The sequence below is a fragment of the Epinephelus moara genome, chromosome 24 (genome assembly GCF_006386435.1).
Source record: "Epinephelus moara isolate mb chromosome 24, YSFRI_EMoa_1.0, whole genome shotgun sequence".
Taxonomy (NCBI): Eukaryota; Metazoa; Chordata; class Actinopteri; order Perciformes; family Serranidae; genus Epinephelus; species Epinephelus moara.
The window spans coordinates 35176849-35196874 of NC_065529.1; the positions used below are offsets into that span (position 1 = coordinate 35176849).

The 20026-nt window shown below is 41.5% G+C and overlaps 1 protein-coding gene across 4 annotated transcripts in view; it reads left to right on the plus strand.

The window, feature by feature from the left end:
• Positions 1-20026, plus strand: part of tox2 (TOX high mobility group box family member 2) — a 143646-nt gene that overhangs the window by 57767 nt on the left and 65853 nt on the right. For all 4 annotated transcript variants that reach the window (XM_050037223.1, XM_050037226.1, XM_050037224.1 and 1 more), the window contains exon 3: positions 17763-17822. In XM_050037223.1, coding sequence (XP_049893180.1) covers positions 17763-17822 — 60 coding nt within the window. The remainder of the gene's footprint in view (positions 1-17762; positions 17823-20026) is intronic.

Genomic DNA, 20026 nt, shown 5'->3' on the forward strand with positions numbered 1-20026 from the left:
TTATCTTGTCTCATATCATGATATCGATAAATATCGATATTTTGCCCAGCCCTAGGAACGTGTATGTACAATAACATATTAGAACACTGAACTGTGTTTAACAAAATGTAAAGCATTACATTGTCATCATCATGAGACGTTTCCATTAAAAGTTGATGTAAAAAATCTTGAATTATCACCTTACAGTGTAGCTAAAATATGTACCTTAAAAACCTCAATTAAAAGCCCAGTCCCAATGAAACATCCAGTCCCCCAGTCCCTTTTACTAGCCTGGTGGAGCTACACATTTTGACAAATAAGGGCCTGTCTCAAATAGAGGCCTGGTCTGGTTGCCAAGCAGTTCATTTTTATAGAAGTTCTTTGGATGTATAAAACCTGCCCACTTGAGCTAACGTTAATTAGACCTGCTTAGACCGCACATACAAATACAAGTATTTGAACTTTTGACAATATGGAGATGCTACACATAGTTAGCTCGGTTAGATTCTCCACAGTGCAATCGTTCGGTTAATTTTACTGAAACCATGAGCGCCAGGGAGGACAGTAATTCATTCACATTGACCACCACAATGAAAAACAAGTGGTGACTCCCTTCCTCTGAAGCTGTTATAAAGTCAGAATATGTGTCCATTCCTCGTTCACCCTGCAAGTTATTCATATTTCTTTAGTCCGTAAGGGTCCACTGATCAAAATGATCAAAAGGGTTTTATTGTAAAAATTAATCCAAGTCATGAATATTGTTTTAAGTGGATAAAGTCGCATTTTGTCAGTAAGTTGGGTGCCATATTCCTCGGGTGCCGTAAAACAAGTGTCATAGCTCTCTCTCTCTTTGATGTGCTGTCTCAGTATTCATTTAAGTAAACAGTTTGATCGTGTTTCACGTCTTTGCTGGAAAAAAACAAAACAGTTTTGTGTGAAAGGAATTAAAAGCCTGGCCCTAATATAGGCCTGTTGAGTTCAGTGATATAAGCAAATAATAGCCCGGGCTACTAATTGAAGTTTTACAGTAATCAGCACGTATATGTCAGTCCTCCCATTGACAGTAAACTGTAAAAATGCATGGCAGTCTATGGGACAAATAACTGTCACAGTCACCTTTGTGTAGCTACAATGAAACACTATTCTATTTCTGTGAGTCAGAAATAGTCCGAGCTTCTCTCTGGAGGAATTTAACTGGATCTAAATGCACCGTCTTTGCATACTGTTCATTTCTAAGTATGCCAGCTATACACCCAGTCACCCCCCCTTTCATTGTCAAATCAGGTAGGCTACTGGAAATGTCCTGCACATCAAACATAATAATCAACTGATGGTATTTTTCTCACAGGACCTGGACTTGCAAACATGCTGAAGAGGTTTTCCTTTACAGTCTTTTCCCTCATGCATTGGCATTGCCAGGCGCTGTCAAAAGCCCAGAAAGCCCGGCCTGGAGTCGACACAGCCAGTTAGTCCCGAGCCCAGAAGCATCATGCTGGGCCCGACGTCGAACAAGTGCTCGGTGACCTTACAGCACCAGCTGGAGTTAAAAGAAGTCTTTAAAAGGCCGATTCTCCACAGTAATATCATCGCCCATGCCTCAAAGAGTCTGGATTAAGGCCCACTTTCCCTCGCTAAAATGTAACAAATGTGTGAAAAAACATCACAGCCAAAGCCAATGCGGCGGGAACAATGGAGAGAGGAAGAGGAGAGAGGGAGACAGAGAGAGAGGGCTAGGAACAGATAGGAGAGGCGGAAGAGAAGGGGAGAAAGAAAGTGAGGGGAAACTCAACATCTTAACACCCCCCAAATCCCCCCCCCCCCCCCTCCCCGCCAGATATATCAATGTAGTTGGCTTTCTCTGAAATTCAAATGGCAAGAGGAAAAAAAGCTGATAAAAAAAGAAAAAAGAGAAAGAAACCTCTGGCTTTGGAAAGGGGGGTTGGGGGGTGGGGGGTTGCTGAGAAAAAGACCTGCCATCTATGTATTAGTGCTCTGTAAATATTACATGAGCTCCACATTCGCTCAGTTGTTTGGCATTACTTCCACTGGATGGGTATATTATTTTAGAAACCATGCCTTGTTTATGGAGAGGCATGACCTACTTCCAGACACTCCTCTCTCTCTCTGTTTCTCTCTGGTATTTTTTTCTTTCTCTAGCCCCCCCTCTCTCTTTCTCTCCGTCTCTCTTTCTCTCCCTCTCTCTTATTCACTTCCAATCTGCGAAATCTCAACTGGTTGTCCCTGCTGAACAATTACAAGGCAGAGAGACCCAAATGGAGATGTTTGTAGAAAACAACATGTGTATAATTAAGGTTTAATGAGCTCTTGTCAGGGTGGAATGTGCAATTAGATTGGTAATAAAAAATTCTGCCTGAATGCTAGTGGCAGATGCTGGATGTGGAGTCAGCATGGCAGTGAATGAAAGAACAGTGAATTATTTTGAGCCCTATTGACAGAAGTAGACGGTGCTGGATGCTGCATTTAGATTTAAATACATGGTGAGATCCCCAAATACAGAAAGAAGGTTTTTCTTTCCTGGTGGTGCTATATTGTGTGTTTTCAAATTACTGTACTTGTGCGCACCAGGTCGGTTTCTTGGGAAAACAGTTCTTAAACAGCTGGAGTTGTGCTCTACTGAATGAAGCAGGACACAGTCATTGTGATTTGAATGGAGAAGGTCGTAAACGCACGAATTTAAAAGGGTGACAGGGTTTTATGAAAATTTCTCCAAAAGTATTCTCAATTAGAAATGATTCAGAGAGCATATACCTCTGCCAAGGCTGTACAGTTCTTTAAATTTGTTTTTTGATAGAAAATGTTTTTTAAAATTTCCATCTAGATCTGAATTTGCAAGTACAGTATAGCAGTGAAAGACAGTTGTGCTGATAGAGGAGTGGCAGCCATGTTTTTTGGAGAGTACCTAAATCCTGCCCTGGAATAATAAGGCATAACCAGATATTTACACAATGAGATTTTTGCTAAATAACCCTCAGTAATGTGGATATAATGGCTGAGTGGGTAAAGCTAGGTAGAACAGTCTGGTATCCAAATGTAAGACGTTTTCTGGTCTCATCTCATGATATCGATATTTTGCCCAATTTTGAAATAAAACCTACGCCCATGTGAAAAAGAGAAATTTGGAAAAAAGTCGGACAATAAGATGTGTAAAATGTAAAACATGATATTGTCATCATCATGTTGAATGGCTAAGCCACGCCCCCCTTCCGACAAAATATCAACATTCAGTGACTGGCGCCAGAGATATTGGATAAAGGAGATACCCCACCGTAGGCTTATCCAATGTTAAGAAAACGGTTACTCTTCCTGTCTCCTAAGTGGGCGTGGTTAGCTCTTCCTCCAATCAGAGCCTATTCATTTTCCTCATTGACGACAATACATTCAGAGCTGCTGCAAGTCTCCTACGGGGGCGTGGCGCTGACGTCACTGAATCAGGAAGTGAGCTGAGTGGGGTATCTCGCTTTATCCAATATCTCTGCCGGCGCTATGGCAGGTGTCACAGTACACCGCATTTCACAGGAGGCAACTGATGATTTTTGGAGACATAACGATCAAATTTTGGCGCATCAAAGTGCCACTGAAGGTTTTTGGCTCAGAATATGAGAAAAGGATAACGGCCTTTTTACCATCTTTACCAAGAGTGTCTCTCCATTAGTTTGGTGCTACAGTATTTACACTGAATCATTCAGCACAACGTTTGTCAACCTTTGTTCTCTCTGCGATTCCAGATAAGTTAATGAAGCTAAGCTCCAGAAGTTAACGTTAGCTTAACTAGAGCCCTTTGGACAACAGCTAACAATGATGAACAATCACCAATGTACAAAACTAGAACAAAATAGGCTAATGAACTCCCAGCAAACAGGGTGACATGATGAACAACGCAGCTAGGAGCTAACGTTAGGCTAACTTTAGCTAACGTTAGCTAGAGATGTTAAAGATAACTTTATATTTCTTTCCAGCAAAGTGACAATATGTTGCCTCAAACATGATGTTGACTTACCTTAGAACAGATGTAGACATCATTGTTAATCTTATTCACGTTGAGTTGATGTTGTGGTCTAACGTTACCACACAACTTTATCCAAAAAAGGCACTTTTCTCGGTTGAGATGTGGTTTCGTAAAGGGTAAAAAATACACCTCGTCGCCCAGCCTCTCAGGATACCTTGTGTCGGAGTTACATGTACCCCATGCACACCGTTTGACCATTTTTAAACTTAAAATCTCTGAAAAAGCTCATAAACCCGAACGAAACGGACTTTCTGTAATGCATTTCAATGAACGTCCAGGCAGAGAATGTCCCAGTGTATGGGAATGGCTATACACACTGTGATTGGCTCATCGCGTTTGAGGGCGGGGCTTAGCCATAGGTCAATTAGAGGCCTGGTCTGGTCGCCAAGCAATTTCATTTTTATAGTTCTTTGGATGTATAAAACCAGGTTGTTGGCTCCCTGCTTGAGCTAACATTAGCTGCTTAGATCGCACGTAAAAACATGAATATTTGAACTTTTGTCAAATGTGGTAGGGGCAGGCATGTTTTTTGGAGAGCACCTAAATCCTTTCCTGGCATAATAAGGCTTTGTAAGGGGATGGTTTGTTCAAAATTTCAAAGGTGTCAAATCTATAACCAGAAGATCATAATGTTGCCGTAGCATCATCTATAAGGCTGCAGCAGCTTATATTTTTCATTATCCACCAATTTGTTGATGCTCTCTCCAAAAAACATCCAAAAATAATGAAAAATTCTCATTATATCTTGCCAGAACCTGTGGTGATATCTTCAAATGTCTTGTTATGTTTGACCCACAGTCCAAAACCCAATGGCATTTGCTCACTCAGTTCATAATCATCACATCTTTATGACTAAAAAAGCCTTAAATCTTCACATTAGCAAAGCTGGAACCAGTGATTTGGCATTTTTGCTTGTAGAATGACTGAAATTCTTAATCAATTGTCTAAATAGCTGCAGAATAAATTTCTGTTGATCGACAGACTGATAATTGTTTCAGCTCAGAAATGTCATCAGCAATTGCAGGTTGGCTCTAATATGCATAATTTAAGTATTAGCAGTCATAAAGTCTTTACAAATGGCTGCAAATGGTGCTATCTAAAAAAAAAGTGAAGCAGCTCGTTCTTAGCTGATGGCTGAGCTTCTTCCACCAAATTTGAAATCTAGTACTAAACAGAGATGTCAGCCTGGTATCTCTAAATGAAGTCTGTATTGGACAATGCCACACCTCACCAATTTTCAGTGCTAATTAGGGTTGGGTAGCGTTCACATTTGAACAGGTAACAGTGCCTGGATTTCGGTATGGGTACCCAACATACCTTCTTTTAACTCTCTCTGTAAGAATGAAAATGTGTTTCAGTTGCATTTTGCGTCAGAAATATTGCAGCAAGCATCGTCTGCATCACATTTTGGAAAGTGTAACCACAACTGTGATTGCTTGCAACTTGATGTGGCTTGAACAAGCAGCAGGGGTGACTTTGTCTTGCTCTCTTTTCATCTCTCTAAAGTAATTTAATCCCTCACCCTAATGCGCTCTTTGGCCCTGATTGATTAAACGTGAATTGGTACTCAGGAGTACGGACATAATTTGGTTGGCACCCTTAAAAGTATTGAAATCGGTACCCAACTGCAGTGCTAATGCCGTGCTAAAAGTAGCACGCGATAGGGAACTGAAGGTTCAGGGTGTAACACCTGCAGTTTGTGTCCTATCATACAACTGCAATTAACATTTGCCTCTAACCAGTTTTACCTTTACCTTAGCTTATTTTCCATGACCACAATCTTTTCCTCAACCTTTAGCGTACCACAGTCACCATGTGCAGATATTGTACAACACCAGGATTTGAAAAACCCTGCGTAATCGGAAGTCTCGAGTCGTCCAATAACGATGTTCTCTTGTGGTGGTAAGGTTAGACAGACAGACTGAAAACATTCCCTCTGTGGTGACAAATATGCAAATACGAGTGTTTATTGAATAAAATCAGCCCTCATTTGCTCTCAAATCGCTGCCTGGCATTTCTTTCTAGGTCTGTGCTTTTTCCGTCTCACAGACTCACTATTTTAGGGAAGGACACTTCTCCACCAGCCCCTGTGTCTTTTTAAATAAGGCACTTGTGAGGAGAAAAAAAAAACAGGTATCTTGCTGCTCTCTTTTTCCACTCTATTCCTTTTTTGTGACAGCCTTTTTCTCGACTTGGTGAAATTGCCGCTTGTGGGTCTGGTGGAGAAGATCAGCACACACAAAAATCGTGTTTGGCTCTTTCTGAATTACTTGACTAGACCCTGAAAGAGAGGGCCCTTTGTTGGCTTCCTCCGGGACTGCCCTTGAAAGGCTCCTATTGTGTGGTAAGCACTATGATATAATGCAAGTGGATTTAATAGATTTAATGGAACATGCAGACATGGTTCTCAAGCCCTCATGTGATGAGAAGCAGCCTGTTTTTAGGAGATCAGAACCACATCTTAAAGAAATGAAATGACATGTCAATGTCACGCTGCCCCAGAAGCACATTAAGCTTTGATTTTATGTTAAATATTCTTGATTGTTTGGTGCAGACGGAATCCATCGCTTATTTTTTCACCTCACCAACAGTATGTTTCTATGTCTCATTCTGAGTTCTTTTCAGATTTCTGTATGGCAAGATTACCCGTTTCTGTGTTCCACCTGAGTCGTGCTGGAAGTCAAGGTTAGGCAGAGTGGGGGGAGTTGAATGTCAGCGATGTGTTAGCTTTGTTTTCATTGTGTTAACAGGAGCACAATGGTACGATTGTGTGGCCATCTGAAATCCTACACCTAGCCAGAGCTTTCGGGGGTCAGAGGTGGGGGAGATGTGTGTGCCTTTAGCCCGACGAACCATGCATTTTGAAAGACCCAGAAACCAAAGAGTAATCCAAGCGGCATACCATCAAAACCATTCTGCTTCGCCGGCTTGCTCACATACCAGATCTGCTTGTAAAATGCTCTCATTTTCCAGATATAAATGATGCTTTTTTTCTCCCCTGCTCTCTGTTTCCCCCTCCCCTCGTTGCTTTGTAATCTGTCTCATTATTTTAAGGTGCCATTTGAGGAGTGGCCCGCCTCTTGAAACCCCTCAGTGTGATGGACAAGACCATAAAGCAGAGCAATAAACCTGAGATGAATGTTATATCTTAACACTGATAGAGGCAATTAAGTCCATCATAAGCGAGAGAGGGAACACTCTTCTCTGGGGACTCATTCACTTGCATGGTTTAACATGATTCCCAGCTAAATCCCTTATTTTATTTCTCCTTTCAGCTCACAGCTTACAGTCGAGCACAAATTGAGCTGATGTGTTTTTTTTTTCACACAATTTGGTCTTTCTGTCTGATCTGCCCTTTTCTGTCTGTCGTCATGTGTCTCTCTCCCTCTCCCGCTATCTCTCCCTCCTCTCTCCCTTGCCTCCCCATTTCGCCGTATTTGTCATGGTAATGTAAAAAATCTCAGCTGCTCCAATTCATTTCGTGCTCTTTCAGTCGAGAAAGAAGGGCAATTCTGTTTTTCCTCACTAGTTTCTGTGTGTTGAGGTTTGAAGGTAATGAAGACCATATTTCATCTGCATGGAGTTATATGACTGGGCGTGGCTGAGCAGGTCTGTTATGGGAAAATAAATATTATGGAAGGTCTAACTTTGTTATCTTTATCTCGCTGGGATCAATGTGTGTATTATTGGACAGGATACATTACACAAACACGCCGGCACGCATGCAGTGTGCACACATTCAGAGCCAAGAAGTTAAGTTGTCTATAAAGCATGCAAACATGTGCACACATAAGGAACACATAAAGGTGAAATACACATGCGGCAGCAGAGATAGCCACACATACATGCAGACAATCCATATCTGCTTGACACCACACCATCCCCCCCTTACTGTGTGCTTTGGTTATGTCTGTATGTATGTGTGCGTGCGTGCCTGCCAGCGAGTCACTGAATGCTCTAATGACCACAGTCCTGACACAGGTATTTTGACTGCTGCCTCTTTCCATCGGCACATTGACTGACGTGCGATTAGTTACGCTGGGATGAAAAACTAGGGAGGCGCACACTGTAACCATGAAGAGAGACTAGACGGAGGTTTAAGTCCTGTTTCTCTCCGTCTCCTCATCTTTCTTTAAATCTAAAACATCCCTGGCTGCAGTTGCCCGTTGTGTGATTTGGTATTCTGTACGTACAGTAAAAGCACAGCTTGGCTCACAGCGACCTTATGAGAAAAGCTTTTGGTGTAGATCAATGCAGGTTAGCAACGCTGTAGCACAGAATGCAAAGTAATGGTGGTAGGAGGACTATAGAATTTATACAAAACTGATCTAAGAAATGTTTTTTGTAAGCAGGGATGCATTGCACCATTACTGACCTCAGTAATCTCTGTTGGTCAGACATTAAGTTCAGTTAATTTGACAATGTCCCTATAAAATTCACTATTTTTGCTATATGTTACAGTCAAAGCGACAGTGGTGCCGCCAAGGGTGGGTGGGGGGGCAGAGGCCCATGGCCACTCTGATACAAGTGCTAGTACACGTTTGTGAAAATAATCAAAAATGGAGGCCTCTATGTGGTGGTTCAGGCTGTCCTCATGCACTGTTCGTATGTATACCTACGCAAAATAATGCACCACAAGTTATATATAAACCATGTCAGCATGAGCCAGTAATTCATGTATAAGTCACGTAATTTAGAAGGCTGTAATCACGTGACCATCCACTGATGGCGGGAAAGTAGGCAGTTGTATAAAGACAGAAAGTCCAAGTAAGGAGGCAAGTCGGGGTGGTGTACTGGTCAAACAGTGTAGGACTTTTCCCCATGAGACCGGTGTTTGGAACCGTGTGAAACCAAATGAACTTTGAGTTATTTTAAAATACATTGTCACCATTTTTCCTTTTCTAAAACTAACCTACATAACTTAACGTTGAGTACGTAAGGTCCTTCGTGGGGTGCTAGTTCGTTAGATATCATACGAACCACTGAATGAGGATACATTGGTTGGCTTTAAACCTTAATAGGCTTGTTCCAGGTGAATGATTTGTTCCTTTCAGTCAATGAGCTCCCTCAAATTAAAGTTGTATATTTGTCTTGGTAAGGAAAAGGGCAAGTAGCCTATTTGGATAACAATGAATTGCCTGTATACAGATACATAACATTTAAACATGATTGTTGTGGAACTCAAAATGTGTCAATATTAGTCTATGCACATCAGATAATTAGCAACATTAACTGTAAAATAAGAAACCATACATGCGATTGTTTAACTCTCATATTAACATAGTTTTCAACTAGCCTGAATACTACAACAGCGGAATAGAATTTCTAAAATCCAGTAATGGCGTTTGGTTTTTGGTGTGCCACCCAAAGATTTTCAGTGGCCCCATCTGGCCACCACTATAAAAAATATCTAGAAACGCCACTTCCCATTGAGCAGGTGTCTCGATTTTTTAAGCCACAGCATTTTTGATGCATGATAATGTCTAATTTATCCTAATAAATACCACTTTGTGAGGTTATACAGATTGTAACTTTGGGAAAAAGAGCGATGGGAACCAGTTTTTACAGAGTACCTGAAGATACCCAGAGTTTAGGTATTGGAATTGGGTCCAGGAGAGAAAAAATGGATCAGCAAAAGCCTATTTGTAAGATAAGATATAGCTACACATAACATATTATTTAATACATTTAAAATAGTTTTTAATTTAATTTAAATTTGTAAAAAATTAGAAAAAATATATGAATTGTAAAAAGTATTTTCTACAGTTTCACTGTGAATTTTCATGTCATTATGACATTTTCTTTTTCTTTTTCTTTTTTTACCTGATGTTAATTTTTGTTAATGTATTTTTTGTAATTGTATGCACTGGTTTTGCAGTGTGTTGTACTCGGCTTCTGTATAGCTACATGTGTTATCACATAATCTGTTGGGCGGCCACCATCGATTGTACATATAGAAGTGTGTCTCCTTATCTTGTTCGTGTCTGAATAAGGGCTGGTGCCTGAAACATCACATGTGGTGATACGATTAAAATGTTCAAAAGGTGTGTGGACCTGTTTTTGTATTTTTGTATTTGTTCTTCTGTCCAGCGCGTGGTACTTATCATTTTTGGATGCATGTGCTGCTTTTTGAGTCTACAATTGAAGAATGACACAAAATGAAAAACTTAAAAATATTTTTTTGTATTTTCATTGTGGCACTGAACATAATAAGAGTGTTGAAAAAACAACAACCCCAAAACATCGCAGCAAATCAACACACTGAACCTATAAACTGCTCCATTACTTTCACTGTAACCATTAAAAGTGACAAACAATTATGAATTGTCAGTTTAAAAAGTTCTGATATATTTTTGTGAGAGAAACTTATTCTTTAATGGATGGATAAAACTGCTGTGAGTTTTGAGATGCCACTGTAGATGTGAGTCCTTGTCTGAAGGCTTTGGAGAGCTACATTTCTGATACGCTGTGTTCCAGTCAACAGTTGTTTTATAACCTCTATGACTGTGGTGCACTTCCTGCATCAAACTGACATTGGTTTGGCTTTACGCAAACACAAAGCTATTTATAGCATCTCTCCCACTTTATTTTCTCCCTCCCTTTCTCTCCCTCTCATGTATTTGCATTTCTGCTATGCAAACAGGAGTCTGGTGTCAAGTGCGTCAGTTGTGCAGGCCGTGCTTGTCCCTTTCCTTTCTCAAGCCTCAATCTATCTGGAAATTTGTCTCCTTCGTTCCCTCGCTCAACACGACTCCCCTCTCCTCCATCTCACTGTAGCTTTCCACCTCTCTCTCACCTTCACCCTCTCCTCCCTCCCCGCTGCACCCTCTCCCTCTCTCTGTCTGTGTTTTCCTTTGCTCAATTGTTTTGCTGTAGATTTGACCGCTATGATTAATGACCTCAAAGCCTCAGGAAAGCAAACAGAGAGAGACACGACAAGCTCGCCCTTCCCTTACAAACGCCCCTTTTTCTCATATGTCAACTGCTCGTGTGTTCACAGTGAGCATGTTATGACTTTTGGAAGAAAAAAAAAAGATCTACATAATATGAGTCAGATTACACGAGAGGGAAGATTTTATATGCACACATTTTTTATCTGATTTCTGCAGAAAACAACCGCCACCTGGCAGACAGAGCAGCTTTCCCAGACCGTTGCTGTAAAGCCCTGTGCATGATTAATTTGTTCTTAGTGCATTTTTACTATAGTTTATTTGGCTCCTTAAATAATTGTATTAATTTTGTTATTATGAATCTCTGTGTAAGTGTATTTGACATTGTTTCCCAAAAAGCTGTTATCGTCCTTTATGTGTTTAAAATGTTAAATGAGGAAGGATCACGGATGAAATGAACCTCTTACTCAGAGGTCAGATTGGTCAGACTTGGAGGTTGGAGTTCAGAGTCTTGCCCAAGGACAGTTCAGCTGGATGGAAAACTGAATGTGGTTAACTTTTTGGAAGCAAAATGGACAGCGAGACTGATTATACAAAAGAAACCAATTTTATAACTATTTTTCTCTAGACACCTGTAAAGTATGATTTAGTTTACTTAGTGAATTAATTCATAGCTATTGCTAGGGTGGGGTAGGCAGTTTATGGTTTGTTCGCACCGTTGGTTAAAAATTGCATCATAACTTTTAAGCACATTGTGATTTAAGTGGTCTTAGGGGCCGTACACATGACGCATTTTGAAGCACCTTGAAAATGCGAGGTCGGACACTGGGTGCCGCTAAATAATGTTGTGTCGATAGTTGGAAGCTAAGATGGGGATGGGGGTTAGTAACAAAAAGTATTGTAGTCACTTAAAAGCCTATCAAAAAATGTAAGTTTAGATGGATGCTGTTTTGAGAATATCTTCACCATTGTACCTTGCCATCAGACAGCCTTTTACTTTGGCACTACATTTTCTCAACCGCAGAACTTCAGTATTCCTTCACATCTCTAACTTTTGGCCCCGTTTAGTCACCCACTGCAAAGGTTCTTGTGTAAAGACTGCTTCATGACGGTGTCCTCTTGTCTCCACAGTGAACAGCATCATTTCGTTACTGTCATTTTCACTCTTTTTTAAATTGTTTTGGTATTTTTTGTCTCTTCTATGAACTGCAAGAAGTCCGACCCAAACAGTAGATAAGTGGCGTATTATGGGCCGTACACATGCTGCGTTTCTAACCACCTGGAAGACGCAAGGTCAGGTGCTGGGTGTTAGTCTTGTGCCTTTTCTGTGCCAGCTTTCAAAAGCGCTGCGGCAGGTTGCGTCTGAGGTTGCTAAGCAACTTTAACAAGCACCGTATCATAGCCTGTTTACCTGAAATCCTGAGTGCAGAGCTGATCTTCTTCCAGACACTGTTTATAAGTGTGTCGGCCTTTTGTCTGAAGGACAGATGTAAAGCTCTTTCAGCCCTGCACTAACATGATCAACTTCTCCATATATATCACAAACTGATATTTACGGAAGCAGAGAAAGATATTCATCGGCTGTGATTGGTTGGTTCTCGTCACATGACATACGCCGTGCATTACTGCGTTCCAAAATTTGAACTGAACGCAGCATGTGTACAGCCCCTTAGAGAAAACTAGACTTCTGCATCTCCTCTTGGCTCTGTTTTTCTGGCATCAGAAAATCTAGCCTGTGACAGGAGACTTTGGCCAATCACAACTCATTTCAGAAAGACAGTTTTCTTATTGGCTGTTCTGCAAATGCAGATGCGCGTGCATGTCGCTTCAGATGGTGAAAGCTTAATTCAATGGCAGAAAGTCCTACAAAAAAGTTTTACTGGCAATGACTGCCTACACTGCAAAGCAACCTAAAAAAAGGAAGACGGACTCATCAGAAAGAGAGTCTGAAGTGTAAATATTGTTAAAGCATTGTAGAGATGGAGAGAAAATGTAGCTAATAGTTAGCCTTCTACTAATCATACACAAAAGGCTCATAGCTGCGGCTTCAAGTTCAGGTTTATGTACCTAACGATGGCAAGAGCCTTGAATCACAGTGTCATTTGAAAGGGCTTTACAGGCTCACAGGTTTGCAAAGAAAAAAGGAAAGTATCTCAAAGAATTGCGGCTATATAACGGCATTGAGATTGGAATCACAATCACAATTGGCATGATTTAAATGAATGACTAGTGCTCGTACAGGTTGCTGTGTGAACCTTGTACATGCACAGGGTGTGATTTCAGATTCTCTCGTTTTTATGCCTGCTCCAGGAAACTGCCTACCTCAGCTTTAAGAACAGAATATAAAGTTTGGGAGCAGGAATTTGACTTTCATTTCTGTGCTTTAAAGAAATAGTTTTAACATTAGGGGAAATGCACGATCAAGATCAATCTCATGTCTGTATGCTGAATTTGAAGATAGAGCTAGAGCCAGTTAGCTTAGCTTAGAATAAGACAGGTTAAAACAGTTAAGAAGCCAGGAAGTCACTGCACCTGCCCCCCCCCAGAAAAGTCTTCCATTGCATGACCTGTTAACACTGTAAAACTTCAACTTTAAAATCTTTTGAAGCTGCCAGGCTAGATCTTTCCACCTGTTTTAAGTCTTTGTAACTCTCAGCAACAAAAGCAAATGTGTGTTATGTGTGCTAATAATTTAACATACTTGACATTGACATTGGTTTAGGCTATTAAACTCAGATTGACACAGGGCAAGTGCAAACTGTGTTAGCTACATTCCCCTCCCGTATCTGCACTGTAGCTGAACTGACCAGTTTCTAAACACAAAGAGGCAGGAAATAACTATTTTTACCTTTCCCCTCAATTTAGATATTGTTTGTTATTTTACCAACTCTGCCCTCAGCGATTCCTTCACATTGTGCTGCAGGAGCACCACCGCACACTCCGGTCTGCTCTTCGACTTTCTGTATAATTGTTTTCTACTTGCCCTGTTTCGCCCGTCGACATCTGGTTTGCAGGTGTGAAAATAACCTATTCTGAGATAGCGTCACTTCCAGCTCGATGTGATTAGGATAGCATGTAAAATCATTTTCCAGGAGCAATAAAGAAAGTGATTTCATTTTCATTGCAGAATACAATGATTATTCCTCCGGCAAACTAATAGTGCTATCAGAGAGAAATCATTGCACTAGAAGTAACAGTGCCATCAGAAGCTGAGTGATAACGTGAGGATGGAATTGGGGCTTCAAATTGAATAATGTTGCAAGGAAGTGTCTTTGTAGTGTAGTTTGTTTGGTGCTCTGTCTTATAAAGATGCAAGGAAACTGTTGTAGTGAAACCTGGCTGTCATTTGAATGAAAAATATAAAAAAATAGGGTTCAGATTGAACAGCTGAACAACTACAGTACAGTAGATTTAGTCACTCCAACACATAGCCTATTACACACGCTGAAACTTGGCTATAAAAAAAGATTGTGGCCCATTTTGGTCCCTGCTCACAGCTTGAGAAACACCCCTAGTAAGTTACTGTAGGCACATATCCATCCTGTTACTTGACCTTACAGTAGCAGCAGTAATTCATCTCAGCCACTGCGAGCTGTCTTGAGGTGTGTTTTGTTTCCTCATAAATGGCTGGTGCCAAATAGTGTCAGACAGAGAAGCAGGGAAGGCCTCTGGGAGTGTGTGTGTGTGCGTGTGTGCGTGTGTTTGTATGCCAGTGTGTTTCAAGCTGCGGCCTCTGGCTGTGACCCCAGTGTTAATCACACTACAGCCAGAACAACCACAGGCTCTATCGCCACTACTGCTGCTACAGCCCTCCTCCTCCTCTCCGGCTCTATTTCCTTCTCATTCATGCTCTCTGTCCTTGCTCTGTATTTATTCCTCTCTCTCTCTCTCTTTCCATCCTCCCCATTCCTACAGTATCTTTCCCACTGTATCTCCCACTTATACATGATCTCTACCCACTCCTTCACCATTAGCTCAGGGGTACACCCTCATCTCTCTCATCCCCATAACCTCAAACCGTCACCTCTCCTGCAGCCTAAGCCTCCCCTGTAGGCTTCATGGGCTCAGTGTTTCTGAGTTCTGGATTAGAGGGGTCCTTGTTTCTCTGGCAAAGTGCAAAAGCGCTAAAGGCTGCTCTCACCTTGTGGTCTGTGTAGTCTCGGCAGAGAATGTATACAGTAATGGACGTAGCTGCTGTGACGTTGACCATTTGTTTGTGGGCTGCCCATTTGAAGCCTCGAGTTAAGCATGTTGGCCCTCGCCATCTTTGTTTCTTGGAGCCAGAAGTGACCATACTTAGATGAGAGGGTGGAGCTGTGGAGGAGCGAGAGGTGGATCTGACTCAGACTGTGGTGACAGCCTTCACTCAAGCAGCCAAGCCCTTAATTATGCGTAACTTTAGGCCTTAATTAAATGTACAGACTTGAGATCTATAAAAACTCACCCACCATACAGTTGTCATAAAATTAGCTATACATACTGAAATTGTTGTTTGTACCAGGCTGTAAACATGCTCCTGCTTTAAAGCTGCGCCCTTTAACATGGCAGTCTATAGGGACTGACTCACTTCTGGAACCAGCCTCAAGTGGCCATTAGAGGAACTGCAATTTTTGGCACTTCTGTATTGGTCATAGGTTGTTGCTAGGTCTCAATAAATATTTGGATGAAGTCAACCAGGAAGAAGTTGATCTTCTGATTATGTCTGGTCACAAAATGAAAATATATGAAGGAGTAGGAACTAGGAGGTGTGGCTAAGAAGGAGTAATGCCACATGGCGTCACACTACTCAGCTCATAACTTCGAGTAACTGAGTCGACAAAACTGTTTACGTCAACCTCCTGGCTGTAATTGCAAGTTGGAGTTATTAAGTATTTCTGACAGAGGAGACTAAAGTTGGGCATTTTAACATGGGTGTCTATGGGGATGGACATTTAAGAGCCAGCCTCAAGTGGCGATTCGAGTAACTCCACTTCCACTGGCACTTTTGCGTTAGCTTCATTTTCAGCCCCAGAGGTTGCCGCTTGAGTCCCAGTCATCAGTCACTGGGGGCCTAGTTGGGTAGGGTTGACAGAAGTACTGATTTGTGATTGGTCAGCCATGTTAATGATTGGTTAGGGTGACTGGCCAAACAGCATCTGTGTTTGGTCTTTCTTTTACCTTTTCCCCACCAAAAATTAGCATGTACGGTTAAGTAAACCCGCTAAAAATAGTTCATAGACTCCTTTCCCATTGCATTGTTATTTGTATTTGAGTCTTTGTCAAAATTTGGAGACTTTGGAACAATGTCTGAGCGCTGCTTGAATGCAGACGATGGAATTTGTGGCTGAGATGACAAAGAGTCGCAGACGTTAGACGCAGACCAAAGTTTGCACTGGAATGGGGTGAAATTTTATGTGTCTACTTGGGTTTTGATTGTAACCATTCCCCCTAAAAACAAAACCCAGGGGGTCTTGTTGTGTTTTTTTTATTGTCCAGTGATAGAGGGGCTTTAGATTTCACTATTTGTCAACCTCTTTTACGACAAGGCCTGGGTATTGGAATAACTCAGTATCAAGTAGCACCAAATGTCTCCAGTCAAACGATTTGCATTCAATCCATTGTGCTGCGAGTGTCTGATGCTGGACCGTCCAAACAAAATATCTGTTGCTCATGTGTCCAGACTTGGAGCTGCTCTCCTCCTGGCGAAAGTCAGTTTAGCATCTGCGCAGTGAGCACAAGCTAACACAGCAACAGCGGCTAACATCCAACACCAAGCTGTTAAATGATCCCAACAAATTCATACCAACACGAAACGGCTTGATTGGTCATTAACTCATTAATGACCATTAGGTAATGCTAACAGTTAGCCCTGACAGCTCACACTCCCGCAGCAGCAATTATAAGCCATACTGTCTGTGGTATGGTGAAGTTGAGTGTTGTGTATTGACAGAGCTTGCAGTTTAGCATGCTAAGCTACCACCAAAATGTTTGAAAGGATGGCTATACTTCATGCCACTACGTTCACATGGGTTTGAATGCAGTACTCTTAGTATTGGTATCACTTCAAAAGATACTGGTATTGTAATTTTTTAAGCAATACCCAGTCCTAATTATGATACCACCTTCTTTCTAGAGATGTTGGAAAACCCACACTAAAGCACATATGACATCAAACAGAGCAAGGAGCATGATCCGCCCACAGCTTTACAAAAAAATGTCAGTTTACTAGAAATCATCTTGAACACTTGTTTTTTTAGTCTGACCGTAAGTCAACATCGAAAGTAGGTCCCTGGAAATTCCTGTTGCTGTTGAAGCGAACTGTGCGACACAGCAAATCAATTTCTGGGTCAACCTCCTGGCTGGCTTACCTGTCATATGTCGTTTGATTACGTTAATGTTGCCTTTGATTTGATGTGACTCGCCAACCTCGCTGGCTGACTAACTACATGGCCGTTGGTGCAAGTGTTGTGCTCTCGGTGTAGTGATTATCACACTGTTGTGCCTTAGTCGCCTTATGACACCCGTGGAATCACAGCAGTTAGGTGTGCACGAACTTAGACACACACACACACACACACACACACACACACACACACACACACACACACACACACACAATCTCAGGCTGTCGGCAAGCTGAGACGAAAGAGTGTGAGTTACACAAGCTTTGACAGGGCCTAATTATACGTGTCTCTAATGAACTGTAATTACTGACATCCACCAGAGCATCGAGGTCTATAAGCCGAGGACTTGCAGTCATTAGGCTGCTGTGTTACTCTGTTGCTGTATCTCTACTGACTAACTGAAATTCTCTGTTTTCTGTCCCTGTTGTGATGTGTCGCTCTCTGCCTAACCGTTTCCTCATCTCCCTCCCTCTCCCTCCACAGTTTGATGGTGACAACATGTACATGAATGAAAACAACCACGAGTTCCTCCCGCCCAACCAGGTGAGTTCAAATTGCCTCTAATGGAATACCTGCTCTTTTCCCCCTTTTCCTCTTATTTCATCTGTTGCCATGATTGTTGCCTGAGTTGTTGCAGAGCCATTTTCATTCCTCCATTGTTCAGGCTTGTTAGGACGGGCGACAAATTGTTGTTACTGAAACAACCGCGGAGTTATATGACATCAGCTGAAAGCAAAAGGGACTGAAAGCTCTCAGAAATATTCCAATTAGTTCAGCTATGTTTTATGCTGACAGATGTAACAGAAAACATGTATTCAATGCATTCAGCACTCTTTGGGTGAAATATGCTCTCAGGATTGTTAATGCGAGCGTTAGTGGACACAGTGTGGGATAAACGGAAACACATTTCTTCTAGTCCCACAACATGGAATCTAAACACAGTGAAATGACTGCCAACGATGCCTGTTTTTATTGTTTATTGTTCATTTGGCTCCCCATTAGTTGTTACCTTGGCAACCACCACTCTTCCTGGGGTCCATATTAAAATGTACAGTATAATCAACACATTTATTCACTTACACTACATACAGCAGGGCTCCTCAATTACAGATTCAATTGGGCCTATTCAAAAGCAAGTTATTATTTTTCATGACAAATTTTAAACAAATGCAAATTAATGTAGTAAAAATAGCAATGTTTATTATTTTAGCATGAAAAATAATCACATATTTGACCCAGGCACATTACAAAGTGCAAAAAAGAGCTGGCAATGCTTTCAGTGAACAGAACCATAACAAGTGTAACCACAACAGTAACCAATAACACACACTCTTAATCTACCAGTATCTCTTTCCCACACACATACACACATAACCTCATGATGTTTTGTATAGAGGTTAAGAGAAAGTGTTAAGGAAAAGACATGGCACTTTTTGACTACTAAACTACAGCCCAGATGTTTTGAATAGCTACTCTGCATTTTCAACTGCGTTGTTTTGCAGTTGTTTCGTGAAAGATGTGATTGTGGGTGTTGCTATAGCGGTCTGTACATCCTTCCCGATATTGTGCTCAGAGATAACAAGGAAGCAAGATGGCTCACTCATTAGTAGAGTTGTACCGATACCGATACCAGTATCAGAAATGCCTCCGATACTGCCTAAAATGCAGGGGAGAACAGCCTATGACCAATCCGATACCACGTAATGCCTCACGTCATTACGCATATGCACGCTACAGGCAAACAACACGGAAACGGAGCGGAGTTTAAAGAGCATTCTACTGTAGCCTTTAAAATGTCTTTTTTACCAAATTGTGTGGCTGCACTTTAACCTGTGTCTTGATCTGTGTCAACACTGGATAATAATAATAATAAAAAAGTTTTATGGCATTCATTCTACTATTATGTATTTATTTATTAATATTTTACATAGAGTTTTAGGAGCTGAGACATACAATAATTCATATCCCATCCATTTTTATTTTACGCGCAGGTATCGTATCTGTACTCGGTATCGGCAGATACCTAAGGTTCAGGGATCGGAATCGGTATCGGGAAGGAAAAAGTGGTTAACAGTACATCTCCACTCATTAGCTACTCCCAGGCACTATGTGTAGTTTACATATTTTTGTCATACGAATATATCTGATTTATGTATGCCGGGCCGCTCTGAGGTTGCTTCCTGGTCAGATTTGGCAATTGAATAGGCCTGATATACAGTAAAGTAGCCCCCTTTTTACACTGCCTGTTCAAGGCAGGAGTCTCACGCCGTTAATCAGCCTCGCCGTTCTTTATAAAAGGTACAATCACAAAATGGGGGAACAGGATTGTCTAGCCTTTAAGCCGGCAGCAGAGGTAGTAACGGCACCAAGTTGACATCTGTGTAAAAAAGGAGAGCAGGAGGGACGGGACTATGGGAGGGATTTAAAAAGCAGCTAGCTAAGCTAACTGAAAGAAGAACAGCAAACAAAAATGTCCGCAAACTGGGGAGAGAATGAGGTCAGGGAACTCCTTACCCTCAAAGCAAAGAGCGAAATCAACCACCATATAAATGAATTGTTATTGCCATGTTAAAGCCATTGTTATTGTTTTCAAAGTGCTGCAGACACGTTATATGTCACACTAGAGGCCGACGCTGTTGTGTTAGATGTCACGTCAATCATGCCTGTTTTGCCTCCAGGATGCTGGCATGCTTGCTTAAATCACACACTGGGGCGACATGATGCTGCTGTTGTTTGGGTCCATACAA